This window comes from Solenopsis invicta, chromosome 4, assembly GCF_016802725.1.
Source record: "Solenopsis invicta isolate M01_SB chromosome 4, UNIL_Sinv_3.0, whole genome shotgun sequence".
In the NCBI taxonomy this organism is placed as follows: domain Eukaryota; kingdom Metazoa; phylum Arthropoda; class Insecta; order Hymenoptera; family Formicidae; genus Solenopsis; species Solenopsis invicta.
Window position 1 is genome coordinate 28,389,747 of NC_052667.1, and position 27,266 is coordinate 28,417,012.

Genomic DNA, 27,266 nt, shown 5'->3' on the forward strand with positions numbered 1-27,266 from the left:
CGCGGGTATATTATAAAATCTTTCTCGTGGATATTATCGTCTACGCGTTTCCCCCCTCTCCCCGTGTCTCTTCCCTGATAACCGATCGACGTAGTGCTGCCTATACGCGTAACGCGACACGTATCCGCTGAAAGTCAAAAAGTGATTTTCAGCAATGTTATTAAAGTCATACTTTTAGAGATGCCCGCGTGGGGAATATCGCGCTCGTAACGCATCCTTTTGCGTTGGCATGAGCGAGCGCGCGGTTGACGTCGCGCACGAGACGACGAGACGACGACGATGACGATGACGATGACGACGACGACGACGATGACGCGCGCGGTTATAGCAAGCGAGGAAGAAGCGAGGAAAGAGCAAGGAAGGAACGAGAGCCGCAGGCGAGTTGTATAATATGAACGCGCCGCGCCGGAGTTTCGGCAGGCTATAATCAATTCTGATTGCAGTCCAGCGGATCGCAGCGCGATCCACTGGCCGATAGCCGAGAAAAAAGTCAGCGCATCCAACTACCGGGCTGCACGGTGGTATAGCCGAAGAAGCAAGGGCGGACGAAGGGACAGAGATAAAGTAAGAATAAGGAGAGGAGAGAGAGTGCGGAGATGCGCGAAAGAGACACGGTCCGGCGTCGAAGGGTAAGAGGAAAGGATAAAGGGGGAACGAGCGATGCACCAAGAGAGAGAAAGAGAGAGAGAGAGAGAGAGAGAGAGAAAGAGAGAGACCGGTGGGTGGTTGGAGGAGAGGAAAATACGGGTAGAAACGGGTTTCGATACGGGCTCGGGGGTGCGAATTAGTTTGCGTTGCAGTCGCGGGAGCGTTCGTCTACGAGTCGGCCGAGGAAGCGAAACGAAATCGAGGCGGCGCGCGGCGATAAAAACGTAACCAACTTATTTATCGAGCTCGGCAGTGAGCCTCTTGATTCTGAGGCAAACATAAAAATCGATGCACCTAAAAGCTTCCTATTGACCGTCCTTCTCGCGCTTCTCTCTCTCTCTCTCTCTCTCTCTCATCTATAAGACTCATCTGATACAGAGGCCTCGTGATTTGCAACGCGCTACATGTTGTAGCCGCAGATTATCCCGTACGTATACGGAGGATTTGCGAGATATCGCACTCGAATTAAGTGGTCTAGGGACTCACATGCGTAAGGGCTCCGTAAGGGCAAAGACCTCGCGCTAAACTATGCACGCCTCTGGCTTCGGATCCAATCAGGATTAGAGGTAGCTTGTTCAACTTTGAGATATTTAAACTTCTGTGATGGAGATTTTTTTTTAATATAAAATAAGTAAATGAAGTAATCGGTATTAAGCTTGTCAAAAGTCATTGGCCAACCTATCGAAAGCATGCGTACGGCACGCCGGGGCAACGGCGCCCCGTTTCTCCACCTTTCCATCGCGAATTATAAATTCTGGAAAAAATTGAGATGCGCGCGATAAGATTGTTGCCGACGAAAGAGAGAGAGAGAGAGAGAAAGAGAGAGAAAGGCGAGCGGTCCATCGGTGGCGGATATGTAATGTGCGAGTAACTCTAGCAACAACCTTGACTCGCCGCAAGCTATACTCGCGCGCTTCTTATAATCCCTTGTGTTCGCGCGCGTCCGGCCCCATTAGTAGTTGGCTGACCCATCATTCAATAACGCTCTCAATGTCTGTGCGACCGTGTCTCCGTGTCTTCGGACACACACGTATGCACGGCGCGGCGATAATTAGACCAAATTTCCGCGCGGGAACGAACGCGGAAAGCAAAAATGTCTCGAGTCACGTAAATTCTTTCATTCATCTCTCACGTCACGTCGTCTTATATATATTTTTATGATTTATCTTGGCCTCTCTCGACGTATTACGATTAAATATGTAAGTACGACACGTTGAAATTTTTTATGAGACCCTAACGAAACTCTTTGCTATTTTACTCCTCCGTATATGTATGACGCGAACAAAGTTTTAATACAAACTCAAGTCGTGCAGATAACCGCGTGCTGATAAACGTTGAGTATATCTGGGTAGTCTGCCAATCTCTATCTCTTGAGACGAGTGTCACTGAGACATTGCATATATATATTGTATATACGATCTGAGTTTTGAACACACGAATTGATTCGAGTGTTGCGTCTACGAGGAAATAATTAGAATTTATCAGAATTACACGTATCGAATTATGATATTGATATTAATATTATTATTTATAGGAATTGTATAATATCATATGTACGTTGGCACATTCTGCAACAATAGATTCTCTGTCGCATTAAACACCTGATGATGTTTTTCACAAGTAAATAACATTTATCGATGTTGTATTAATGTTCAGTTGACGGCAACACAAATACCCGACGCCGCGCCGCGACGATCCGAAAACAGGTAGACGAGCTGTTTCTAATTAATGAGCAGCATTGACAAGGGACACTCGTCTTCTTGCCGAAAAAGGCTCGGAGCACAGTAGCTTGTAAAGAATCAATGCAAATACCGCAGTCTTTTGTGGCAAGCGATTCGGAACGGCCGCTAACGCTCGACTTGACAAGCAAACGCTACTTCTTATTCATATCGACGCGAATCGGTGTCAAATGCTCCACGAGTTTTCGTTAAATTATCATCTCTGTGGTGCGACAACCGTTTTACCGGCATTCCTCGAGCGAACAAGCGCGAGGTGAAAAGATGATTTCTATGGACAAACGTGCGAGTCATCGAGCGGAATATTCACCATAACAAAAAATTTTTATTCACGCTTAAAAATACGTAAGACCGTGTTCTTTCCACATGTGTTCGTCTAAAAATAAAAATAAAAATTTGCCATTGATTGATTTTATTCACATGAATCGCCTGTGACATAATTGGTCAATGAATCATGCCAGAGCAATCACCTATCCGCGGTTCCGCAGTAGATAAAAGAGAATCAAACAGCAGAGTTAAAATCATAGCGATCAAAACACTGTACCTCTCGAGAGGCATCGTATCGAGACGACGATATGTTAGTGTCATTCGCGCTGTCACTGCACTATATACCAGGTGTCCAGAAATTAAGACCGAGACTTTGAAACCGAGAGAAGAAAGTTTTGATTTCAGATTCCATCAGATAAAACTGGATAATTTAGAAAATATTTTCATTATTTTCACGCGAATCTCGTTTTACTGCCCTCTATTTACTCGTTAATCCATAGAGAGATATCACGTATCTCGAAGAAAGAAACGGCGCAATGTTCATGAAACATTTTCTTAAGTGACGAAGGAATCTTTCAGTCTTCGAATCCCTTTTTTTCGAAAAAAAAAACTTGATTCAGCTCTTCGTATGTTACGGATTTTGAAACACCCCTTAGACGTTTTCCTCGTTACGATGACTGGCGTGATTATACGTTTTATAAATACAGAGCGACAGACGTTCCTACTAGTTGCTCCGACATCGAAAGCACGACGGGCAGGATAATTGATAGCGGAATGCTAATAACTCGTACGAGGCAGGCATTATAATAAGTTTTTTGTCGGGCGTGTGCCCCGCGTCTAGCGCATTCTCACTCCCCTCGCGATGCACCGCGGGTGTTCTTTCCGGTACTTATTAGCACGTAATTTGCTTACTGCAGTCTCGACGTTGATACGACTAGCTATTGCGTTGACACGTAGCATTTCTTCGAAACTTTCCATTTCTTCTTACACTAGCTATAGATATAATGTATCTACGCTTACTAGTAAATGATACAATTGCACAAAGCACGTCTCTCATATGAAATCAGTTATCGTCGCTGATCGCTATCAATGTTCGCGAGTCCGACCGACTGATTTGACATCGCGTTAGATTTCTCACATAGAGATAATCGTAAGAAAAATATACGCTTATATAAATATACGAGGAGGTGTGAACGCGATCGAAAATGCAGACGCGAATTTAGTCGCGGACGTGTGTATGTGTTTCGTTTTTTCTCCACGCAGATTAGTAGTTACGAAATGAAAAAAAATCTTAATACAATTTGCCGGGATATTAAGCACACGAAGAGTGTAATTACAAGAACTGTTCTTACGCGTTGCTTTCCTCCGAGCGATTATACATCGCGGTATATACGGGCATGGAGTGTTAATAATTACAGTAGACGATGGAGAGCGTATATGTATTCGTATTAAGAAAGAACGATACCACCGTGTTTTGAAATAAAGGCCTCGGTATCATTCATCTCGTTTCGTTAAAATTACATTTATGTTACGTATACGCGTACGCGTATGATCTTTTTGTGTATGTGTATGTGTGTGTGTGTGTGTACTTTTTATATAAATTAATTTCTAAAATATCTCTTTATAACATCATCTTTATAAGATTTGAGAAAATTGAAATAAAAATTTAATTTTGCAAATTTATAATTAATAAACTTGGACTCGCGAACGTTAATCGGGATATTAACAGAAGACTTACATAGATTAAAAAATATCTAGTACTTTTCCAAGTATTTGCTTGAAATGGGTAAATATGGGAGTACTTCCCCAACGAAGAAATATTGACTAGGCAAACAACTGAGGCTAAGACAAGCGACCTCTCCATTTGCCGGTGCATCTAGACTGGGCGACGGTAGATGCGACGGCGTCAGACTTTGCGGTAATATAGTTTATGTCGTTCTTTCTAGTTTCTACGAAGGCTACTCTCAACTCTTTCTTTCTCTTTTTTTCTCTTTCTTTTATGTAAAAGAAACGCAATGCCATATGACTCGAAATCAATTTGTTTCTCGTTAATTAAAACTCGATTGAAGCTACAAGTAGTTAGCAGATTCGTAGGAAGTGCGTTTAGCGAAGGAGACAAAATTGGTGTCGTTCCATAAATTATTAAGCATCCGATAAAACGTTTGTGAAAATGGTACTCCACTTTTATTAAATTTCCCGAGATCTTCGGCGATAAAGAAACGAAATATTTCGAAGACTCGCTCTCTTTTCGGGAGGAGAAAAAAAAGTGAGGTGTCTCACACCAACCTGGTAGGGAAATAGGGGAATCCCTGATGAACGTGCAGGTCCATGGGCATCGCCGGATGAGCGGGACCGTGATGCGCCGCGGCTGGCACGTACTCGCCACCCGCTGACATGGGGGGCTGCATCATACCCGCGGCGGCGGCCGCGTGGTGACCCGCGAACATGGCCCCCCAATGGAAACCAGGTGCACCCGGCATCGCCGACGGATGCTCCAATTCGAGGGCACGGTGACTTCCGCCGGCACCACCGACGATACCACCCCCGGCTGCGCCTCCGGCACTTCCGCCCCCGCGGTGCATCCGCCACCCTTCCACCACGAATGTCGATGGTATTTCCGTCGTCTCGGTCAGTCGCACACTCTCACTCTCTTTTTCTCTTTCTCTCTCTCTCTCTCTTTTTAATTCTTTTTCTTCTTTATCTCTCTTTCTCTCTTTCTCTCTTCGACAATTCACTCAGACGTTACTGCTCACTTGCACACCGTGCGCGTGTCACTCGCGCCTTTAACCCGTACCCGTGTCCGCACCGATATTCGGGCCTGCCGCGCCGGTACTCGGACGCCGGTGGCCTTATCCCGTCGACGAAAACTTGCCGAACGGGAGGGCTTGACGATCCGCCAATTTCTCGAGCACCGCACCATCGACCGGTACTTTATTCGCGCGGCACGCGGTACACCCGTAAACGCCGTAAACGCATGGGCACCGTCGCGGCGTGGTAGCTGGTGACTCCGAGAACGGCGGCAGCGACGACGACGACGCGACGGAGAACGCGGCAGCGGCGGCGGCGGCGCGACGGCGGATGCGGATGCTGCGGGGGAGACAGGTGTCCGCGCCGTAGTGTATCCTCTGGTGAGCCACTGCAGCCGGACGGACCCGAACAGTGGCGCAGCCTTTAGCTCGGCCATGAATGACGCGCCGTATTCCGAGTTACCTCGCGGAGGCGGAGCCTCGGCCTACTCTCGCCCGCGTGATACCTCCCGCCTCCATTCCCTCTCCGATCCTCTTTTCTCCCCCCGATCTCTCTTCTGCCGCGACTTCACCCTCTCGCGACCACGTGCGCGCGCGTCCGAACGCGAGTACGCGCTATCCTCTCTCGTCCCTCGTCTCTCGTCTAGCGTCTCTCGTTTCCTCCCTGTCCTCGTATCCCTCCGCGAGTCTATCGAACTCGCTCCGCGACCTCCGCGTTGCTATCACCGAGGATATTTCATTATCGTATAACCCACCTCGCAGCGTTTCGATACATTTATTTTGATCTATTAAATTTTATAATTCAGATATCTGTCGGGTGACAGAAAACAATTAGACGATGACAAATGAGCCTGTCGAGGATAATCGTGTACATTCATGTCATTTCTTCGGATTCAATCTCTGCTTGAACTAATTATTTGGCGAGGAAAGTCGAGCGGTGGGTAATTACAGGAAGAAAAACGATATCAGGGAAATTAATATGCGATTCTCCCACGCGATCTCACAGATAGGAGAGAAACGCCCCAGTTGACCATGCGCGGGGCGGACAAGCGCGTCGCGGATCGACGAAACCGTAGAGACGCAAGCTCGTTTTGGCGTAACACTTGTTGAGTCACTTCGCCCTCGCGGTCTTCGACTAAACGCGTCTCTTAGTGGACGTTTTATAAGCGACGGAAGATTTCGGCAATGTAATTTACTTCATTCGTCGCGTGCAATCTATTCCTACATGATAAATGAAAAAAACTTACCTTGTATATTTACGTAAAATCAATCACTTCGTAGTCAATTATTTGTCACTACAAAATATCAATTTGTTCAAGAGACGAAAAACGATAATACATTAGTAATTAGCCCATCTAACCAATAGATATCGTATGTTAAAGATATTTTTCGAGATGGAAGCGACGAGAAAAGGACACCACCCATCGTCGCCGACTTGTAATAAAGTAAACGAATCGCAGCCGGTTCGTCGCGTCGCGCGTTTTTTTCCGGGAGTGCCGTTTAAGTATTGGACTAATGGACTTTTCACACCCATTCGATAGAATCCTAATTCGAGGGCCAGGAATCGCACCCCCGCTGCTTGGCAGTGAATATTCTTACTGGGGCGTTGCGCATGGTGGGCGTGCGCGCCGCACCGCGACGTTCCATGCCGAAGTGCCCGTGCACGAGGCAATTCCGAGCCGCTGTACGACATGTTCGTATGCATGTTGCGCGGCTGTCTGGATGTGTGAGTTTACACGCTCTGTCTCCGGCGATCGGTTCGGTCCTAAGCGGTTAGAGTTCGGATCGGTTGCCTTGGATTCGCGCGTTTCTCTTGCTCTCGTCCTCCTAAAGCTTTCTTAGATCCTTGACACCCTTTTTGGATTCTTTGGATCTGGGGTTCGAGCTAGGTGAATGATGTTTAATCTGACTTGGTCAGAACTTGGCCTTGTAGGTTAAGCTTGTGACGAGAGGTTGGTTCTCATTTCCTGATTCGTCTAAAATGCTAGACGTCGGCAATGAGTACCTTCTTCTCTCGTCCTGCCGGAGTGTCTTGTCGACGCCGCTTGGATATAAGATCCAGTGGGACTGATCTCGATGATCCGTTGGCTGGGCGTATGAACGAGTCAATTTTAGACGTGATTTTTGTGAGACAAGAGACATCGGATTTAATGCTATTGATTTCGTCTTCTTCCGCGTGGGATTTACCCTTGTTCGGGGGCGGGTACGCGTGCGTTCTACTCGCCGACTCGGGGTGCTGAATCCACGGGAATCCCTCTGAATGGGAACGTATCATGGGTTTTATAAACCCGAAGTGCCGCAGTGTCACGCGAAAAACTTTATTAATAATTAGTCCACGCGCGTAAATTTATATATATTATTCGTGAGTGTTCCGCGTGTGCAACGAGAGGAAGAGGATAACCTGGAGGACACTGAGAGGAGGAGGAGGCCTGGGAGAGGCATCGGGCCCCAGCGGAGCAACCTTGGGGTAAATATAATTCAATATTATATCAATTTAATAATCTTTCTCCCTTTTATTCGATCTTATCGCAATAAAGTAAAAAAAAGTTACTTAAAGAAAATTTATATAAAATTTTATACACATCTAGAGATAAATTATATTGAAATTGATGAAATTGTTTCTTTAATTTGACTTTTTTAAGTTGAAATAAAAATACCTTTAAGGAAAATAAAAATTTATTTGATTTCAAGAAATGTCGTTATCAGTCTTTCTTAAAGTAAATTATTTGTTCAAATGATTAGTTTAATTTTAATAAATAATTATTTAATTTAAAGAAAGTACTGACAGAAATGTAGGATATAATTTAGTTATAAAAAAATATGGTTTTAAAAATATATTTCTTTTATTTAAAGAAAGATTTGTGTTGCATAATCAAACTATTTCTTTAATTCTAATAAAAGGAACAATCAAAAAATTATTTCGAATCAAAGAAATTTTTCTTTAACCATATAGCAGTGCACGAATTTCTTTGAGTCAAACAAACATTTTTTTACTTTTTTCTAGGTGTATAATAACTTTTGTACTTATTGATTTTGAGCGTAGTTTTAATTTTTCAATCTTATGTTTGTGTGTTACAGTAATCACCGTAGCTTCGTGGCTGATCAACTCCGCTCGTTGCGCATCGGATCGGTGAGTCAAAAACCAATTTTCGTATTATATTTTAAAGTTTTATAGAAAAATTACGCCATTAATATCTCAATATATACATATAATATACGTATACATAATCAGAATACGCGATCCCCGCGATGATTGGTTCTCTCGCTCATGAAGTTAGCGCAGCGAGAGGACCAATCGGCATCGCGGAAAAGCGACAAGAATAACTTTGAGAAATCGAGTATCGATGCAGTGAACTTTTGTTTTAGATAGGATTCCCTGTTGCGTTTAATTTTCGACTCGTCCACAAATTATTGCGCGATAACTGTGTTATTTTTTTTACTGGATGTACAACGCTTAGACAGTTTCGAAATTATTACTTCTAATCAGGGATTCGCCGCGCGAATGGCAAATAAAAGCGACGGTGTAACGCACACATTAAATCAGCCAGAGTTACCCCTCAACCCCTCGAGTTGTAACCGGTCTACTACCATAAAAAATTTAATCAAAATGCCCTCTTGGTAATTTACAACTCGCCCAGCGCTCAACCCTTGCCAGGCAAGGTGACTCTCCGGCCAGTGGGTGGGTGGAGAGGCGACCTCGCTTGCTTAAGTAAGCCGAGTTGAAGTAGGGGTTGCAAGACGATAGAGAGGAAACAACCGAAAGTAAGAAGGGACGAATAAACCCCGTAGGAGTCATAGAGCGGCAGTAAGATGCGGTCCATTTGCTCGTTCGAGGCTCTTTTCCGTAAAAAATAATTCAGTCCTCGCTCGTTTGTCGTTTGCTGCCTGTCGTTTAGGGCTTGAAATGGCCAACAATGGAAAATTCGAGTTTGTCAGTTGGACAAGTGCCGTTGTTGCGAATCGTAGTATAAAGCGTAACAGTGGAAAAGAGAAAATAAAATATTTGTATATTATCCCCTTTATCAAATTATATTTATATAAATATAATTTTGCCTTTTATTTTATGCATTATTAAATCATTATTCCAAACAAGAATGTGATTCATTCGCAGAGCTTCGTGATTACGTTCTGTCAATCAACTTAATTTTCTATCGTCGCGATGTTGTGTTAGACCGTGTGATAATCGAATTCGTTATATTCGCGCGCGCGACATTCGTTCGTAGAGAGAGGCGACGATAATAATTTACTTGCAACTTGGACTTATTGTTGTCGGCAGAGGGAAGGGAGAGGAAGACCCAACGTCGGACCATTAAGTAGATTCTCTCTCCTTAAGCAGAAAAATTGTTCCGCGCTGGCCTACCACACGTGGGTACAGGTGTGAGTCGTAATAACATAGTGGATGTGCCCTTTAACCCCTAATATCCCTACCTTCGCGCTGACTTCACTAAGGCCGCCGCAAACGGACGTAGGAACACGGCAATCATCGTACCTCTGTATCAATTGCAGGCGCATTATTATTGCGGATATACTTGGCGGTATCATTGAACTTTCGGCAGTATACCGCGATCGGGAACGCTGTCATTGGCGACATACATTATGTCCGAAACATTATGATACGAAATATGCGCTTCTCTTACCGTACAATAGGAATTATTTTCAAGGATTTTCACACGGGAATAAAGGCGTGGAATATACATATAAAAAACATTATTCTGAACAAGAATCCAAAATTTATTTGAAATATTTAAAATGTAGTATAATACTTTAGTATACTATAATACTTCGAGTCGTGAAAAAAGTATTATGAATAACGTTCGGACGTTACTTTACAACTGTATAGTGATTCGTTTTGATACAGTAAAGTGCAATGAAAATCTGAAAGTCGCTGCACCGCAAGGTAATCGCACGGTGAGTTGAGCAAACCAATTTGGCGATTGTATCGAGATATATAAATGTAGCAACGTCTATAACTGAAGGAAAAACGATTTGAATCTTTAGTAATTATAAAGTAACGCTATATCAATGCGCTTCACTTTTGAGTGAGCAAAAATATTCGAAAGAATGCTGAAACTGAAAATTTTTCATTTGAAAAGTTTAAAAAAAAAGTATTGTAATTTGCTGAAAAACATTACAGTCTTGTTGCCATTGGCAATAAAATTTCAGTTGGAATTGCAGAGAAATCGATCATCAAAGGAAGAAATTAACATTATGAGATAGCTTACGAAACGTGAATAAAACATGATTATTAGCATATAATAAATTGCGTTCATCGCTTCCATTTGAGCGTCAAACACGATATAGACGAGTAATATAAATGAATATTAAATCTTTTTTAATCTCTACCCTGTTTTTTCAGTCAGCTGATATTTTCTATTAAATAGTGTCTCACTCGTGTCTCAAGTAGAAGCGTTGCTACACATCTACACTAAGAATATTATCGCTAATATAACTTTAGCGGCTTTCAAAACCATCATTTCTTACAGATGCAGTTCCTAATATGTAACGATCAACTTTATCATTTTTTTTTGTCATTTTAATCGATATTAAAGATATGTGTTTGATTGAAATAATATTAAAAAAAACAAAAATGCAATAATACTGCAAGCTAAACGATGGTCTTCAAAGATACTGAATATCGTAATACTTAGTTCGCATTTATCGAACTGAATGTTTTTCTTATAATTTTTTTTTTTTTTTAGAACATTGTAATAATCATACGATTTTTTTTATAATAATTAAAAAAAAATACATGCACATATATCTAATAATATGACATACGATATATATGAATATATTCAGTAAAATGATAAGCGTGACACGATCGTTACAATATTATCAAGTATTCAAGTTCCTTCAACCGCGCGTGCATAAACTAACACAGAATAGGTATTATAAGTAGCGTTTTGATTTTTCAGGTACTTTATACACGTTATTATATTTCGTATAAGGCAGATTAGAAATCGTGTCGCGCGTACTCGCGATACGAAAATAAAGGATACATGAAGTGCGTTACTTAAAAAAATAGTTATTGTTGCGAAATGAAGGGCGTTGTCCTTCAATTCACGAAATTTTTTTTACGCTTTTTTATCTCGAGAGAAATATTTTCTAATGATATTATTTAATTCTTTCGAGTTCCAACAATATGAGACAAAAGGTTCCAATATAGCATTTTAAGTAACACGTTACGTAAAAAGTTCAGTACGGCATTCCGTAATTTTATAACACTACAGTCGTATGAATGTAATATACGTAAGTCTCCTTGTCAGATCGTCATGATTCTAAAGTAAGCGCAAAGTCACGCTTGATTATTGAGTTTCATTATCGCTCTCATTAAGTCAGAGATCTTCGTTTCATCGAATAATTCCATTGTAATATAACAATTGTTATATTAATATATTTGATCGAAAAGTATTCGATGCCATTGGCGTCCGTCCGTCTAATAACTGGCAATTAAATAATTGCCACTCTCTTATACGATGAATTGTAAGTACGTATGTACTTCATTATTGGATAACTATATAAATTATCCAATAAATTCTCACTCGATACTCGTTCTCTGTATATCATTAGTTGATTAAAATAAAAACGAGCAAAAATTTTTGACGTAAATTAATTTTACGTTAATTAAAAAAAAAAGATCAGTCCCTTTCTCATCGCTAGATTCAATCGAAATTTAAATCAATCGAAATTCGTAGAAGAAAAATAGCGAAGAATGTGTTCTCGTCCATGTTAAACAGTAGGAACCATTTCTCCATCAATCGCTGGTATTTAATTACACTTTCGTGATTGATAACAAAATAACACAGCTTCATTACGACATAATAAACGACATAATGAACTGTATTAAACTGATAACATCAACGCCTGTTACAGCGAAGACGATAATCAAGATCGTGGAAAGACTGAAATCGTGTATCTCCACTATCTCAATTAAAACTACTCTCCTTCCTTGCAACTTTCTTACAATCGCGTCAATCATAAAAAAATCACGAACATTCAGTTCGACGTATTCTTCGTCGCGTTTAACTTCCCTCGCATTCGCGATCTTTCCAACGTTCGTTATTCGAGATAATCGCCGTCGTGGGCGATTTATTGATGCGACACAAGACGTATACGAAAATATCGTCTTCAATTATCTTGTCAAATCTTTCTCTTTCTCATTAATCACCTTCAAGAAAGCGCGGTATACTTTATAATAAAGTATATGCAAGGCTTCCTTTCATCATCGTTTTTCATCGATGCAGTTAGTGCATCGAATTTGAGAAATATATTCGGTTTACGCGAATTTCTCATCGAAGAGATATCGATACTGCATATAGAACCATATCTCTATTTAGTGCAGCTCATTTCTCTATTGAGTCTAAGCATCACTGTAAATACTTTGATTTTTCAGGCAGTCATAATAAAACTGTGCCTAACAAACATTCGTTACTCGTAGCACATGGTACTTACGTAGGAGAAATAAAAAAAAAAAAAAAATTAACTGTCGGCGACCGTACTACCATTCATGCAGGTCGACGTACTAGATTTTTCACAACATAAAATAAAAATTCACAAAATGGACAGTGTAAAATGACGATAATTTGACATAGTTGGCAATTGCATTCCAAGAAAAAAAATGCATGTTTTACTAATATTGCTATTTTCCCGTGATATTTCTCGGGCATGGTACTTATTATATTATTTACAAAGTTCTGTGTCAATATCAAATCATCGTTACTTTACACAGTTATAATTATTCTATCTACACATAAACTATGTGTGTTCGTTATCTATGTAGTCCGCAAAATGCCAGATGGACTTACCGACGATATCGCCTCTCTCATGAGAAGCTCAAGATCTGCACAAGTATGGATCGGAGTCGTTACGCTGAATCGCTTACACAGTAAGCAGCATGCAAGTTGTAAGCTTTCTATGCTTGACCATAAGGCATTTCTCGTTACTTAGCGTCGCGTACAAGTGAATTCAGAATGGCTGCTTTCATTATATAGACCATCATTCACTCTATATCATACATTTTCTCAAAAAGACTTTACAAAATAGATTTCGACAACTTACAGCATCCACATATCACTCTATCAAAAAAGCTCGTATCGTTTAAAAATTTCTTAAAAAGTATTTTTCTTTTTGGAAAAATAATCTTCGCCTCTTAGCACAAACTTTTCGCTTACCATTTCTCTTTAAGTCTATTTATATTAGCCACTGTTTCACCCTTAAATACAAGTGCCTTCAAATATCGAAGACACATCCCAAAGAAAATCGATAAATACATTTTTACAATTAGAAATTCTGACTAATTATGTTAATGAGTCGTTAGTAGTCTCAAACGACACGCATATATCTTTCTTTTATTAAAAGATCATATGCGAAAAAGATGAAAGAACTGTCAAATTATATCACAAGCTAAAGTTTTCTCAATTGTATTAAAGGGAAAAAAATATATCTATCTATCTATCTATCTATCTTGTGAGCATATGACACTAGGTAAGATCGTCAATAGCATGCACATCGTTAGTGATATCAAACGTTATTTATATGAAACAAAATAAGAAAATTAGAGGTGAAGAATATTTCAGAAATATTGCATGCAATAGGTGCTAAAATATACATATATGCACATGCATTCAAATTGTTAATGTGCAAAGCCACATTTATTATTCATAGTGCATGAAGAAAGCCGATAAATTCCGTTTTGCTACAGTTAGATTTAATAATTGTTGTTTAAGGCCAGTGTAATTACTACATGCATATGTTTGTAGAAAAATTTCTGTGCGATATTTCACACAAGCCGATTATTGCACAAGTTGATTTTCGAAAATTTGCGATATCTTTAAAGCGCAATTATCTGATGTAACTCGTGTATGTAATGTTTCATTATATTTACGAAGATGTAAAAAAAAAAGATATCGAAGTAAATATTCGTTGTTACGGAAACACACATGACGATATTAGAAGCAGTATTGCGGGAGAATACTCGGAACAAATAGGAAGCTTAGCAATATGGAATCCAAGTACCATTCCTTATTAAAATTCAATGTAAATGGACTCCCGTCCGTCAAAAAACTGTAAAGTCCATTTTATGTTTCCGGTTTTGTATCCTCCTTCGGGAGGAAAACCAAATATTATCCTCCAAGAAAAATAGTATGTATAATGAGTAAAATATATAATATACTCTCTGTATATATATATCTATAAATAAATATTTATACACTTCAACAATAACATAGGCTGCTGTCGCGCGCAATTCAGAACAATGAGAAAAAACTATCAATAATACAAACGTCTCATGTCTCGTTGCATCTCGTTCTTGCACAAATGTTGAGATAGAAGAGCAAGATATTTTTAATTGGGACGTTCGAGATTCGTTGCCAAACTGTCTCTGTACAAATTTAATTCGATTACCCAATTGTGAATCTATATAGTAGACGCGTATCAATTCGTACTCAAAATATATAATATTTAATTTTCGTGTAAAATTCTTCATTTTCCTTATATAATTATGGCCGATATATGGTTAATAACCTTACGTCACGATAACTTGGCCAGAAGTTATGGACCGTCAATAGAATTTTGTATATAATCCGGTAATAAAATAATAAAATAAAGATGCAGGCAGTGAAGAAATCAGTCACTCAAGTGTCGGCAAGTCATCTCCTCGAACGCATGCCGAATTCAACAGGTAATTTAAAATCAACAGTCTAATAATACCGCGCGCTTGCTAAAAATTCGCGGACAGCCTTACGTCGTGGGATCGATCGTTAAATTACGATTCCCAACGCGTATCGGAACGGATATACACATCTTATCCATTTTCGTCAAAAATCAATCGATCCTTGACGTCGATATTTTTCGTATACTTGCCGTATCGCCCGCTCACACCGGCGGTGGTCCCCTAAAGTAGCGTATTTGCAGCGTGAACGGACTTAGCGTGTTCGCAGTCTCGCAAGAGTATGGCCTCGAGAAATAAACGGTGACGTAAAAGACGAGCATTACGAAACAGAAGGGCAGTGCCACTTTAGCAATTCGCCGCATTCTCGTCCAGCTCTGGGAAATCGGCTTGCTATCGGGCTTGTTGTCGCCCTTAACGTCGCTCCACGTCGTCGGCGGCGATTCTGCGTCGCTCTTCGACGTGGCTTCATCGTAAATAGCTTTCTTGCGCTTGCTAAAAATATTGGAAAAAGAAAAAAAATATATATTTCAATGGCCGAAACGAAATGCCGTGCACATTCATGTTTCGCGCGAGGCCCTATTTGCACTATTATTTTATTTACATTACATAACTTAATATAATGTATTCGTTGAGAAATGCGTTAATCTGCTAGTAAGGCATACATATTTGACCGTTTGGAGGAGAAACTTGTGGGAGTTTGCGACTGTGAAAATTAATTTATGGCGTCCCATGGGTCACGATAATACGAGCAAACCGGTAATAGCAAAGTTCGCCGGAAAATCAATTTGGAGATGCATACACGTATCTTGGAAGTTGCGAGATTGGGCTTGCAATTACAACTGGCGTTGCCCTATTCCTCCATTAGCGTTACGCAAGTGCATGGTTATTTAACTTTTCTGCAAACGTTCGCTTAACTCTCGCTTCAATCCGCGCGAACGGTAAGGCTTTTAAAACCCAACTGTTTACAGACGTAGAAGATGAAAAGAAAAAAAGAAAACGTGAGAAAGCTGACGAAACGGAAGACCGTCGATCGAAGAAAATGGCACCGAGTTTTTATATCTCTTTTTATGACTCGGAGTGCGGCAGATGTTTCACGCCCGCGAAAACTAAACCTATTATCGCCGCCACCGAGCGGTGATTGAACGTGCCTATAAAAACATCCTTAAAACAAAGTTAAACGAGATACACCGCGGTGATAATTGGAATCGGTAATTGCGTCGGTGTACATACAACTTGAGATTACATTTGACAAATGAGAAAGAACGAAAAAAAAAAACCGGATTCCTCTTTATCGGATTACCAACGTAATAACACATTATTTCTCCTAGGCATAATATTTCGAAGCGCTGATAGTCCGAAACAACATTATGAAAATAAATTACGACAAAATTGCGCGAAAGATTACAATTTAAATTTTTTCTTTGCGTTTTAAGATGTGCACTATCGTAAGAGACGATGCAGTCGCTCGTTCTCGGCAAAGTTCTTATATTCAAATGAGTAGCCGCCTAATGCTTAACGCTATGGACCAACGACCTCGCGCGTCCCCACATCTAAATAGTCGCCTTCATTCTTTACCTCCCATTTCGACGTTATGCAAATGAAATGTGAGCGTAGGAGGCAGTTCTTAAATTCTGAACCAAGTCTCGCTCTCAAATGCTTCGGCGTTTGCTTATTTATACCGTTCGATTGTCACCTCGTTGAATGACGTGCAGTCACGCGAAATTTAATGTCGATTATTCGATTTTAGGATGATTTTAAGAAATCGTTTGTGTCGTCGCACAAAATTGCTCGTGCTTTTGAATAGAATCGCGAGTGGAAGAGCCTTAACGTATAGCGTTTGGAACCGTGATAGGAACCGACAAAGATCGTAGGTACTTACTCTGCGGGATAATAAACCTGGCTGGCGGTCCGTTTGGCGGCACGCACATCCACGCTCGCATGAAGGGTACGCGTGATGAGCTCTCTACACTGTTTCTGCAAATCGCGCAGCTCGGTCTCGGCGTACTCGACTCTCTTCCAGAGGTCGGTCAGGGCCTCGCTACCTGGCGTCAGCTGGCTCTCCAAGCTACGCGTAAGTCGCCGAAGCACGGCCAATCTGCGCTCGCGCTCGCTCAGCTCTTGCTCGCTTCCGCTGTCGGAGATTCCACTGTCGGAGAGCGAGCCACCCTCCTGCATGTGATTGCTCGCAGGGCTGCTGACGAATTTTCCGCAGTGCACCTCTTCCGTTGTCGCATCGTTCAACACCGCATCATTCTGCGTCATAAAGATTACGGGACCGCGACGATTAGGTATCGTTATTTAACAACTGCGAATAATCGCGAGCGATACTGGAGAATTATGAGCGCTGTACACTTGGGAAGAATTATTTGCAGTTAAAGCGCGATCAATGTGTTACTGCAAGATTTAAGTTATTGATCGCTTTGAGTTACTTAAAGAATCTTGGACCAACTACAATGAAACGACCGACGTGCGACGGATCGCGAGATTCTGATAAGCGGCGAGGTATACCCGGGAGAATACGATATCGAATATTGTATAATCCATTCTTGCGCGTCACCGGAGGGCATTGAAAAGCGTATAAGACGATTATATTAAGTATAGGGATGGAGACAAGACGAGGGTGTAAGGTGGAAAAGCGAGAAGAAGGTGAGGATGCTCGATGCTAAATTGATCGCCGCGCGATATGTCAACAAAGAGTTTCGTAAGATTCCCGAGATAACTGTCGCGGATCTAAGAACTTATCTTTTTTCGATATGACTTACGTATATAAATGCGTCAAGAGTAAATCAATACATTTTCACGAGAAAGACATATACGCGCCTCGGATCAGATACATTTGCACTAAGGATGCGCGACGGTATGGCGCGAATACTGGCGAAAATGCCAGCAGTGGTAGTGGTCGAGTAGTAGACAGACAGCCGAGAGAGGAAGGGTGGCTGCGTGGAAGAAAGGGTAGGTTTAGGCTGTTTGCAACGGTGGAGACGGAGGGAACGAGCCTCCGGTAATGAAAAGCGCGATCCGCATACCAAGTAGCAACCTTCAACCTAGCCTATATATAAGTCAGTATACTCTCTCTCTCTGTTTCTCGTATAACGGATAGTAGGTACGAAGTGAGTCGAGACGGAATCCACATTGGTCCGAAAGACCAATTGCACGAGAGAAAACTGCGAGAAACTTCTTATTTCCGGTTACATTCGCGAAACATGTATAAGTGTGCATGTATGTGTGTATACACACTTATATGTATACACATACATGCATGTATATATGTGTATAAATAACGTAACAAGATATAAAATATCTCGTATCAGACGTATCCGCAAGAAAGGTGAGGTAAAAAGAGTTTACCCGTTTATCTACGTAACGCAAAATCTAACCCGATTCTCAAAAGGAGACTGCAAAAAGCAAGTAGCGAGGTTTTACGTGCACCTACATTCAAATAGTAATCTGCAAAAAAGATGTCACTCGCGTGTGCTTTTTAAAACAGCGCGAGCGTTTATTATATGTCGCAGGATCAAAAGTGCGATTCATAAACTGGTTTAGCGTAACAAAACGGAATTTTCGTGGCGACACGAGCTACAAGCCACGGACCAGACGAGTCTTGCTCTACCCGCGGTTGATATTAAATTTGTATTTTTACGCTGATTCCACGGGCCATTCCCGTACGTGACGCGAAAGGGAATCGTTCGGGCGATTAACGATCGGAGTTCCCTGGGGAGCCGCTGGCTCTGAGATGGCCAACACCCTCGATAGCAACTCGGACTCGCTGTATCCCAGCGCCGAAACTTATCTCCTTCCGCTTGCTACCCAGCAGCGGTCTCGCACATACATCGGTTAATATTTTATTTACTGCCTATCAAAACTTATGGATTCTTTTTGCGAACAATGAACGTGGCCGTCGGTCCGGACTCGCCGGCTGATTTCAACGATTTGTAACGATACGAAACATCTTGCAGTTTACGTGAGTCAACTATACGCGTACGTGTAGAACGCATATTTTTATACAATTATAAAACATGTTCATAATTTCATAATTTATCGTCGTTTTATTGTCGCACGGGTAAAAACGTAAAAAAATAAAAAATAAAAAATTGCCACCTTTCAAGGAAGAAAAGACTGTAATGTCGAGTGCTTTATTGTAGCCTTTTCCTCTTGTTCGGCTCTCCGAAATAGAGGTGCCTGGAGAATGAGGGAGGTCGGAGGGGGAGGGTGGTCGAGAGGATTGTCGCGAGGGGAAGATGAAAGGAGAAAAAGAGAGCGGGAGCGAGAGAAAAAGAGAAAAGGAGAATCGTAATGTCAAGTGCATGAAATTATTCCCTCGAGTGCTGTAGATCGGCAAGACTAAGAACTTTTCGGATTATACCGCCTTGACGGGAGTTTGAATACGTTAAAATATAGACGCGATACACATGGAAAGAAGAAGAAACGAGACGAAAGGAAAGGCTCCTATTATTGGAGTGAGAGTATTGTGTCGCGAGTCGTACGTCTTCTTGACAGGCGAAATGAGCACAGGGACAATTGGAAATTGTTACGGAGCACCTACACACGCCGATCGAGAGCAGTTGGCTACAAGCTCTCAAAACTAATTTCGACATACAAATATGGCAATATTTATTAGATTGTACCAATGAACACTATTATTTTTCGCGCAATCAAAAAATTAATTGATAATGATAATTAACAGCAGTCGTCATCTCGTGTGATAATTCCGAGTCTCGTAATATATTAACAATATTCTATACGTAATTATAAATGTTGAAATGGTAATTTCTCATATTACACGAGCAGGCTAACTTTCGATAAGTAGACGAATCTCCGAAGACCCGAGCAGTATGTCTCCCCGACAGGCTAAACGAGCGGACTGATCGAAAATCGCGGTCGCGGACCTGCCACACTCGCTGCACCTTCAACTACTTTCCTTACGTCCATAAAGCAAAGAACCCGAGACGTAGAACGGGCTTGCCAAGAGATTTACTTTATATGCAAATTAGAGACGGATATGGTGGAAATAGGGGGATGTGATGGCGTTTAACGGAGACGCGATATCGACAAGTATCATCTGTCAAACGTACCCTCCGACCTGTACCCCTCCCCTCCCCTCCCCCTTCCCCTTCCCCTTCGCCGAGTAACCTCCGTGTGTTCAGGCTAGTCGAAGATTTATCTCCTGACATGCGCCATATGTGGCGTACGTATATACAGCTCTCGTCTACGTAACTTTCAATTATTTTTATTTCTTCCAAACGTTTTAACACTGTATTTGGAAATTTTCCAAATACATGTATTCAGCTGTCCCCAAATGCGGTAACGTAAATTTTAAAAATTTGCATTATTTCGAAAATATTAGAGAAAAATAATATATTCGAGATATGATTTTATTGCTTGTTATGCGAATCGAAAGAAGAAAAGGTCGATGTACGGTATCTTTGGTAAAATCTGTAACGCGCAATCGGAGGAATGCGATTTATAAGCCGATTTAGCATGATGTATATCGAAAATACGGGATATACAATCCGCATTATAATCTCGCTTTCCTTTAGCTAAGTTACATCCCCGAGATCCGCGACTTTGCCAATCTATGTGGGGGAATGGCTTTATGCACACAAGCGATGCCTCTGGGAACCGTTACCCCATCCACTGGCGTTGAATAATTGCTAACAGCCATCTAACCGATTGAAAATCAAGGATGCGATGGGGATATCTGACATAGGATTTGGAAAGATTTCGTAGTTTGCTAACTATAATCGTTAGTTAAGAAATGTTGCGTAAGATATTTAGTAAAAAAGGATTAACTAATTTAACAAAAAAAAAAAGTAAATCAAATTCCTATAACTTACAATTAGAAGAGCTATTTTCTCACACGGATTACTTTACGCAAGTTTTACTACTATTGCTATTAGTCGATGGAAAGAATATTGAATTTAATTGAAAAGGACAGTACCTGACAATTGATGTCTTCTGTCTCGGACAAAAGTCGCGCGACATAACGAACGGAAGAGGCGACCTCCGAAGTGGCACCCGCTTGTTGCAGAGCTATATTCAGAACCGTCAGTGTCTCCCTGTCTCTTCCTAAAGCGGACTGCAATTCGGCCAAGCGTATACCGAACTGCTGCATAGTTTGCAAGACGCATAACTGTTGAGTACCTCTGAAAAGAAAAACACGGACGTACGTTTATAACATGAATTTCAATATGTACATTTTAACAAAATATTTTATTATTACTCTTATATATCGCACAAGTTATTTTTTGAAATATTTAAAATATAAATTGAATATAAACCATACAACACTTTCCATTGGAATATATTAACGCTAAAAAAAAATCTTTTCTTCTTCATTTATTTTTTTTCTTATAAATTATTCATTATTTCTCGAAAGGGTGAATACAAAGAACGCGAAGCAAATTTCGGCAGAAAAATCATGCGAGTCAATACAATAAAAAACGAAAAGAGGGTAAAGCCGTTGTGCAAACATTAAGACGTCGAATTATTAGTGGGCCCTCCCTCCGGCACTATCGGCAAATAAAAACACTTTATTCCAGGTCAATCTGTGAACGTCCCTAGCGAACATACGAATGAATCAAGGAAGGCTGATCCGTGTCCCTTTTTCGCATTGGCGTATCCATCAGAAAGGCAAAGAGTTACATATTTATAAGACTCGTATGTTTTATAATATTGATAAATATTTTTTAACATTTTTTTTTTTTAATAAATCGCCAATTAATTGCGTGAATAATTCGAAGAGTTAAATAACCACTCTTTGTGAAAATCATCTCTCAAGAATAGAAGTGTCTTTTTGTACCAAACGAAGGGATAGGATTGACCTCTGTAAACCCCAATGGGTCAGTGGTAAACCCCTTTTTGAATGGCCTAAACCCCTATCAAAGGGGGGAATCGAGTGCTCATATGGAAATTAAAAGAGGGTTATAATGATCGTGCTAACTAATCGTCGTCGCTCGCCTAAAGAAAAATATTATGGCAAAAGTTATAGTTTATTTTTTCAAATAATGTAATTTTCTAAAATGACGAATTTGTTTAACAAATTTTAACTTGAATAATCGAAAAAATGAGCAAAATAATTTTTATACAGTTCAACTTTGATGTTTATTTAATTTTATCATCTATTGAAATTAATTTATGAAATAAAATTAATTTTATTTTTTATTCTGCAAATTGACAAATAAAGAAAAATCTATATTTTTTGTACTTTACATCGATAAAATATCGGTAGAAGTCGTGACAGGAAAGTGCAAGAGGATATTGCATCGCGCTGTCCCCTCCGAATCTCGATCAGTCGCTTTTCTGTTAGAGCTGTCGCTCGGAAAACGTCCGTGATTAAACGCGATCTCTGTTAAAGCTAGTAATCCCACGACACGGGTCAAAATCCCAACGAGGAGAGCCCTTACTGGCGGTACCTATGCCGCTCTCAGTTTCCGCTGTTTGCTTTGGTGGCTTCATTACCTCTCAAAATATTTGCCTAACGTCACACGTCGGCCGGCAAACGGCCAGTCGATGTGATCCAGTGCCAACTATTCTATACGGGATATACCGCAGTAAGGGCATTCTTCAAATTAATCAAGAAAACTATCAAATCATTTTCTCACTGTAGCGCAACTTTCTCAAAATCTATCGTGGACTAATTAACAAGCTTGCATTCTCTCTCTCTCTCTCTCTCTCTCTCTCTCTCTCTCTCTCTCTCGCGCATGTTTCTAACTTGTATATTTATAAGATAAGTGAATGTTAAAAAAAAATTAAGGTAAAAAGTTTACACTTTCGCATATAGTTTTCTTGATTCTTTCTGAAAATGACTTGAAAAGGGCAATTACTCACTTTTGGAACGTTTCGTCCCATATCCTGTAAAGGTCCGCCACACCATCCTTGAGGGCTGTGCAAATTAACGGCGCGGAGGCACCGAGATTGGTGATTAGCCGATTCGCGGAGACGTTCAGTTCGAGCATCGCCGCCTTGCGGTCCTTCAGAACAGCCAGCTCGGTCTGCGAACATAAAATATACATTTTTAGTAGCTCGCTCGCTCGCCTAACTCAAACGAATTACCCGCGGTGCAGGGGCAAACGCGCAGGGGTCGCCGCCCGAGGGTGAAGGTGATGTATAAAGTGGCCACGGACTAAGGAATCCGGCCAAGAACCGGATACACGTGGGATCTAAGTGAGTTTTATCGCGTATCTACCAAAACGCCGAAAAGGGATAACTTTCTTTTCCGCGTGCGTCGATCGATCCGCAGTATCGCATTTCGTGTCTACCGAACTAATCGTCGAAATTAAATAGATATCTCGACGAATATGTTCGCCAGAGAATGTATTTTTCGGAATGTTTTGAAAAGTTCATCTATATCATTGAACATCGATCGCTATTTCTATTCAGAATGTATTGTAATATCGATACATCAGTGTTTCGAGCTCGATCGATGTAAGCTCGATACTACAGCGCGATAACAGAGCAAATGTTGGTAGATGGTGGTTCGGCTCCTCCGAAGAGAGAGAGAAATTACTTTTAAAGAACGGAAAAAACAAGAGGCAGAGGATATAAGACGCGCGAGATGACCACAAGGGCGAGTTTTACGAGCTTCCCTTCCAAGTCCTCTCCCGCTCGTCACGCGATGAGCGAAAGAAATGGAACGGGAAGAAGAGGAACGGGCTCTCGTTTTCGTTCTCTTACGCCCTATGTCGCCGTCGTAAACCCGGGTTTATTTATGCGGTCCTCGTCGGTAGCGTCCCGCGGTAGGACGACGGGGATGTGACAACGTGACGTGGTTACTGCATCGTGCCGTGACGCGTGTGTTCCTACAACCCTTATATTTAGCTATGCTGCCACTGATAAATGCTCGTTCTCGTTCGCATTATTTCCCTTGGCTGGAAAACTAACAAGTACGGTGGACTCGCGATTGGCGCCGCGGCTCATAGTTTTTTCTTTTTCCACATTTTGCAATTTTTTTGTAAAATTCTGCACGGCCCTCGTCGCAAGTCGCCGCGCGCCGGCAGTTAGCTGGGTTTGTTTGTACCGTCAAGCGGGGGCAAATCGCGCGATGAAAAGGAGAACGGTCCCCGACGCGCACGGTCGGTATTGCAAAGTGCACGGCGTGGATTTGCCCCGGTGTCCGGCGAAAAGTGGTTGTCATTGATATTCCGGTCGCATAGCAAAGGCAGAAGCGACCGTTCCCCGCTTCTACCCCTCTTTTTGTAACCACCCTGCTACGCTTCTCTTCGCCACCACCGCCACCACCGGCACCGTCGCCGCCATCAGTATCAACGACGCATAACCAGCGCGGCAGCCGCCGCCGCCGCCGCCGCCGCCACCACCACCCTGCCATTCGCCCTCGTCGCTCGCCCTCGCGGCTCGCAGCAGACACGCACATTCCGATCAATTCAATTTCCAATCAACAGCCAATCAATTGATTCGAATTCGGTATACAGAGCGGTCGCTGCGCGTTCGGGACCTGCATGCCTATGAGGCCGCCCGCCCGTTCGCCCGCTCGCCCGCTCACCCGCTCGTCCGACCGCCATACCACCGGGCACGTACCCCGTAAAAGTAGAGAATTAGCTTTTTACGTCTCGTAATTCCACGGTACTAAGTGGAACGGAGATACACCGTCGGTATTCTAATTGTGCCACGATCCTCCCGCACAAGTATCGCCTTCCGCGCAGTTCCCGCAAAGACCGTGTCTCACGAGGATAGATCTTACTATGAGAGGAGAAAGAGTAGATAGATTTCATTTTCTTTTAAAATTTTATCATCTGCCTTCATAATAAACGTAATAAATTTTCGTGTTGAAATGTTATTATGCGTATGTAGTCGTGCATCATCATACATGTGATATTACATTATCGCACATTTTTTTTAAACTACAGTGTTCTCCTAAAGTTAATTTTATTAATTATTTACAATGGCTAAAATAACGACGTAAAATTAATTTTGCGGATGAAGCGAACTGCACATACGTTTGTCCGATATTACGCAATAACATAATCAGTGGGATGACGTGCCTCATCGAGTCGCGTCGTACGTTCGGTCCACGCCAACGCGAGCGTACGTGCCCCGCAGGATGGACTGCGTAGACCCAATTGTGCTCTGCTTAGCGATGCATAATACATAACGGAATGTTCAATTCTGTCTCGCGCGCGCGCGCGCGCGTCAGTCTGCGTTTGTTCGCGCCGTTGCGCTTTTCGGAGCCGCGGCCTGCATCCCAATCGCCAATTCTCCACGTGCGTCGCGCGGCGGTGGACAATCGTTCGCGATACGTAATCAGCTTGTTGACAATCTCCATCCGCGCACGCACACACGTCAGGCTACTTTCGGGCTACGCGTTTGCCTATCCCGATTCTCCTTTCGCGTTTACTCGTCCCGCGCGAAACTCTCACCGAGGGACCGGCCGTACGACATCGCGGGTCTTATGACCGCGTCAAACTTCCCTCGCTATCAGGGACTTTGACGACGGTGAAAGCATGAGAAGTAAACGAAAAAAAAGGAAGAAAAAAAAGAGGTAGAACAAGAGTGCGGTTCGGACCGACGCGGCGCGGATTGGTGCGAGCTACACGTCTCGTGCATAATGCAGCAGAGCGACGAGTTCACCCGGCAAATGTTGGACGCTAATACATCTTGATGATAGATAGGGAGCATGTGTTTGGTCTTCGCAATGAGGCTGGGGAGGGTGCGGCGGCGGCGGTGACGGTGGCGGCGGCAGCTTCCACGGAGGGCTTCCGCGGTAGGGCCGAATGTGCCGGGAGGATCGAAGGGGGATGACTCTCGGGGGGTGGAACTCCACCGAGCGGGGTTAGCTAGGTTCGCCGGCATTCGCTCTCCGCGCGAGTTGCGATGCCGAGCACGTCGCCGTCAGACGAGCGTACGTGCGACACGACTACGCTTTTACGCCACTACCTCTGCCTCTCTACTTGGTTCCTGACTGCTCTCTTCTACTCTCTCTCTCCCTTCCTCTCCCCCCCCTCTCTCTCTCTCTCTACCTCCCCGTCTCTGCCAACGCCTCCCTCATCCCTTAGTTCACCTCCTTCGACCGCTTTCATTTCGTTCCTCCTCTTCCTCTCCAACCGCGACTGCTTGGCGAGTTTTCTACCCTCAGTTTCTGACTTTTCTGTCTTACCCGCCGTACCAGAGACATTTCCAATAATGCGCTTTTCCATTCGCGAATTCGATTCCCGAAGAACTTGCAAAAATTCGTCAGAAACTGCATGCCTTGAGAGACACGTCTAAGATTCAAATTTTTTTTTCCTTCGAATTTTTAAGATCGCCAACGTAAGCGGTTTTAATCAAATTCTCAGATATTTTATTTAAACTTTAACATCTATTGCTTATACCAATTTGCTTAAGGCCAATCATGTCATTTACATTTATCAAAAATTTTGCACAACATTGTTTCACTATTAAAAAATATTTCATTCCAAAATTATACTTATTATATTTACTTAATATACACTAAGACAATATTCTGATATTAATTGATGCGCTATATAAACCAATTAGGGCTAAGGTAGTTACGTTAATTAATGAAATCGATATTGCAAATATAATTTATTTAGCTAAAGAGCAAGATCGGAAGCAGTGAATGGAATCTCTGTCGTATCAATAGAGTTACAGTAGATTTCTCTTTTACCATAAGAGAATATCTTTATCGGTATGATTACCGACAGGACGTAAATTACCATATGAGTAATTTACTGTTGATAAAAAGGTAATTCCGTTCTAAGAACAGTACGATTTCAAATCACATCTAATGGAGAATTATCATTAAATGCACAAGTTGTACATATATACTTTACATACATGTAATACTAATAAAATTAATCAGAAGGCTTTAATCTAAATAGATTTAACATGAATTCTGCGTATCAAAGATCCTTCTAAAAGTAGCTTTAAAATCAGAACATGTAGAGTAAAAATAAGCGTAATATAAAAAATAACTTACAGTGATCCCGTTAATCCGATCGTCGAGCACGTCCGGCAGCTCCAGGCCGATTTCGTAATCGAAAAGTCGATCGTACATGGCTTTGAATTCCGTTCTCATGGTAGCCAGCTCGCGATGAAGAGCGCTGGCTACTTGTGCCTGCTCGACTCGCGATGCCAAGATCTCCCATCTCTCGATCGTACCTAAATGAATTAGACAACATTTATTTAATAAAATAGGCGAATAAAAAGCACTGAAAATATTTTGAGTGTCCACGTTTCAAAGTT

The 27,266-nt window shown here is 41.9% G+C and overlaps 2 protein-coding genes and 1 long non-coding RNA gene across 7 annotated transcripts in view; 1 reads left to right on the plus strand and 2 right to left on the minus strand.

Moving 5' to 3' along the window:
- Window positions 1–5,991, minus strand: part of LOC105200380 (protein trachealess) — an 83,297-nt gene extending 77,306 nt beyond the window's left edge. For 2 of the 5 annotated variants that reach the window (XM_039448118.1, XM_039448117.1), the window contains exon 1: window positions 4,938–5,991. In XM_039448118.1, coding sequence (XP_039304052.1) covers window positions 4,938–5,233 — 296 coding nt within the window. In that variant the 5' untranslated portion in view covers window positions 5,234–5,991. The remainder of the gene's footprint in view (window positions 1–4,937) is intronic. The other 3 variants (XM_039448121.1, XM_039448120.1, XM_011167906.3) reach the window with 2 other exon arrangements.
- The window catches only part of LOC120357526, a 42,430-nt gene extending 31,927 nt beyond the window's left edge, over window positions 1–10,503 (plus strand). Inside the window, exons 3-4 of the long non-coding RNA XR_005574523.1 lie at window positions 6,781–7,865; window positions 8,477–10,503. This is a non-coding gene — a long non-coding RNA (uncharacterized LOC120357526). The remainder of the gene's footprint in view (window positions 1–6,780; window positions 7,866–8,476) is intronic.
- Window positions 10,109–27,266, minus strand: part of LOC105200379 — a 41,962-nt gene continuing 24,804 nt past the window's right edge. The window contains exons 17-21 of the mRNA XM_011167905.3: window positions 27,001–27,182; window positions 22,896–23,059; window positions 21,007–21,211; window positions 16,948–17,321; window positions 10,109–15,560 (exon numbers count right to left, since the gene is read on the minus strand). Coding sequence (XP_011166207.2) covers window positions 15,272–15,560; window positions 16,948–17,321; window positions 21,007–21,211; window positions 22,896–23,059; window positions 27,001–27,182 — 1,214 coding nt within the window. The 3' untranslated portion in view covers window positions 10,109–15,271. The remainder of the gene's footprint in view (window positions 15,561–16,947; window positions 17,322–21,006; window positions 21,212–22,895; window positions 23,060–27,000; window positions 27,183–27,266) is intronic.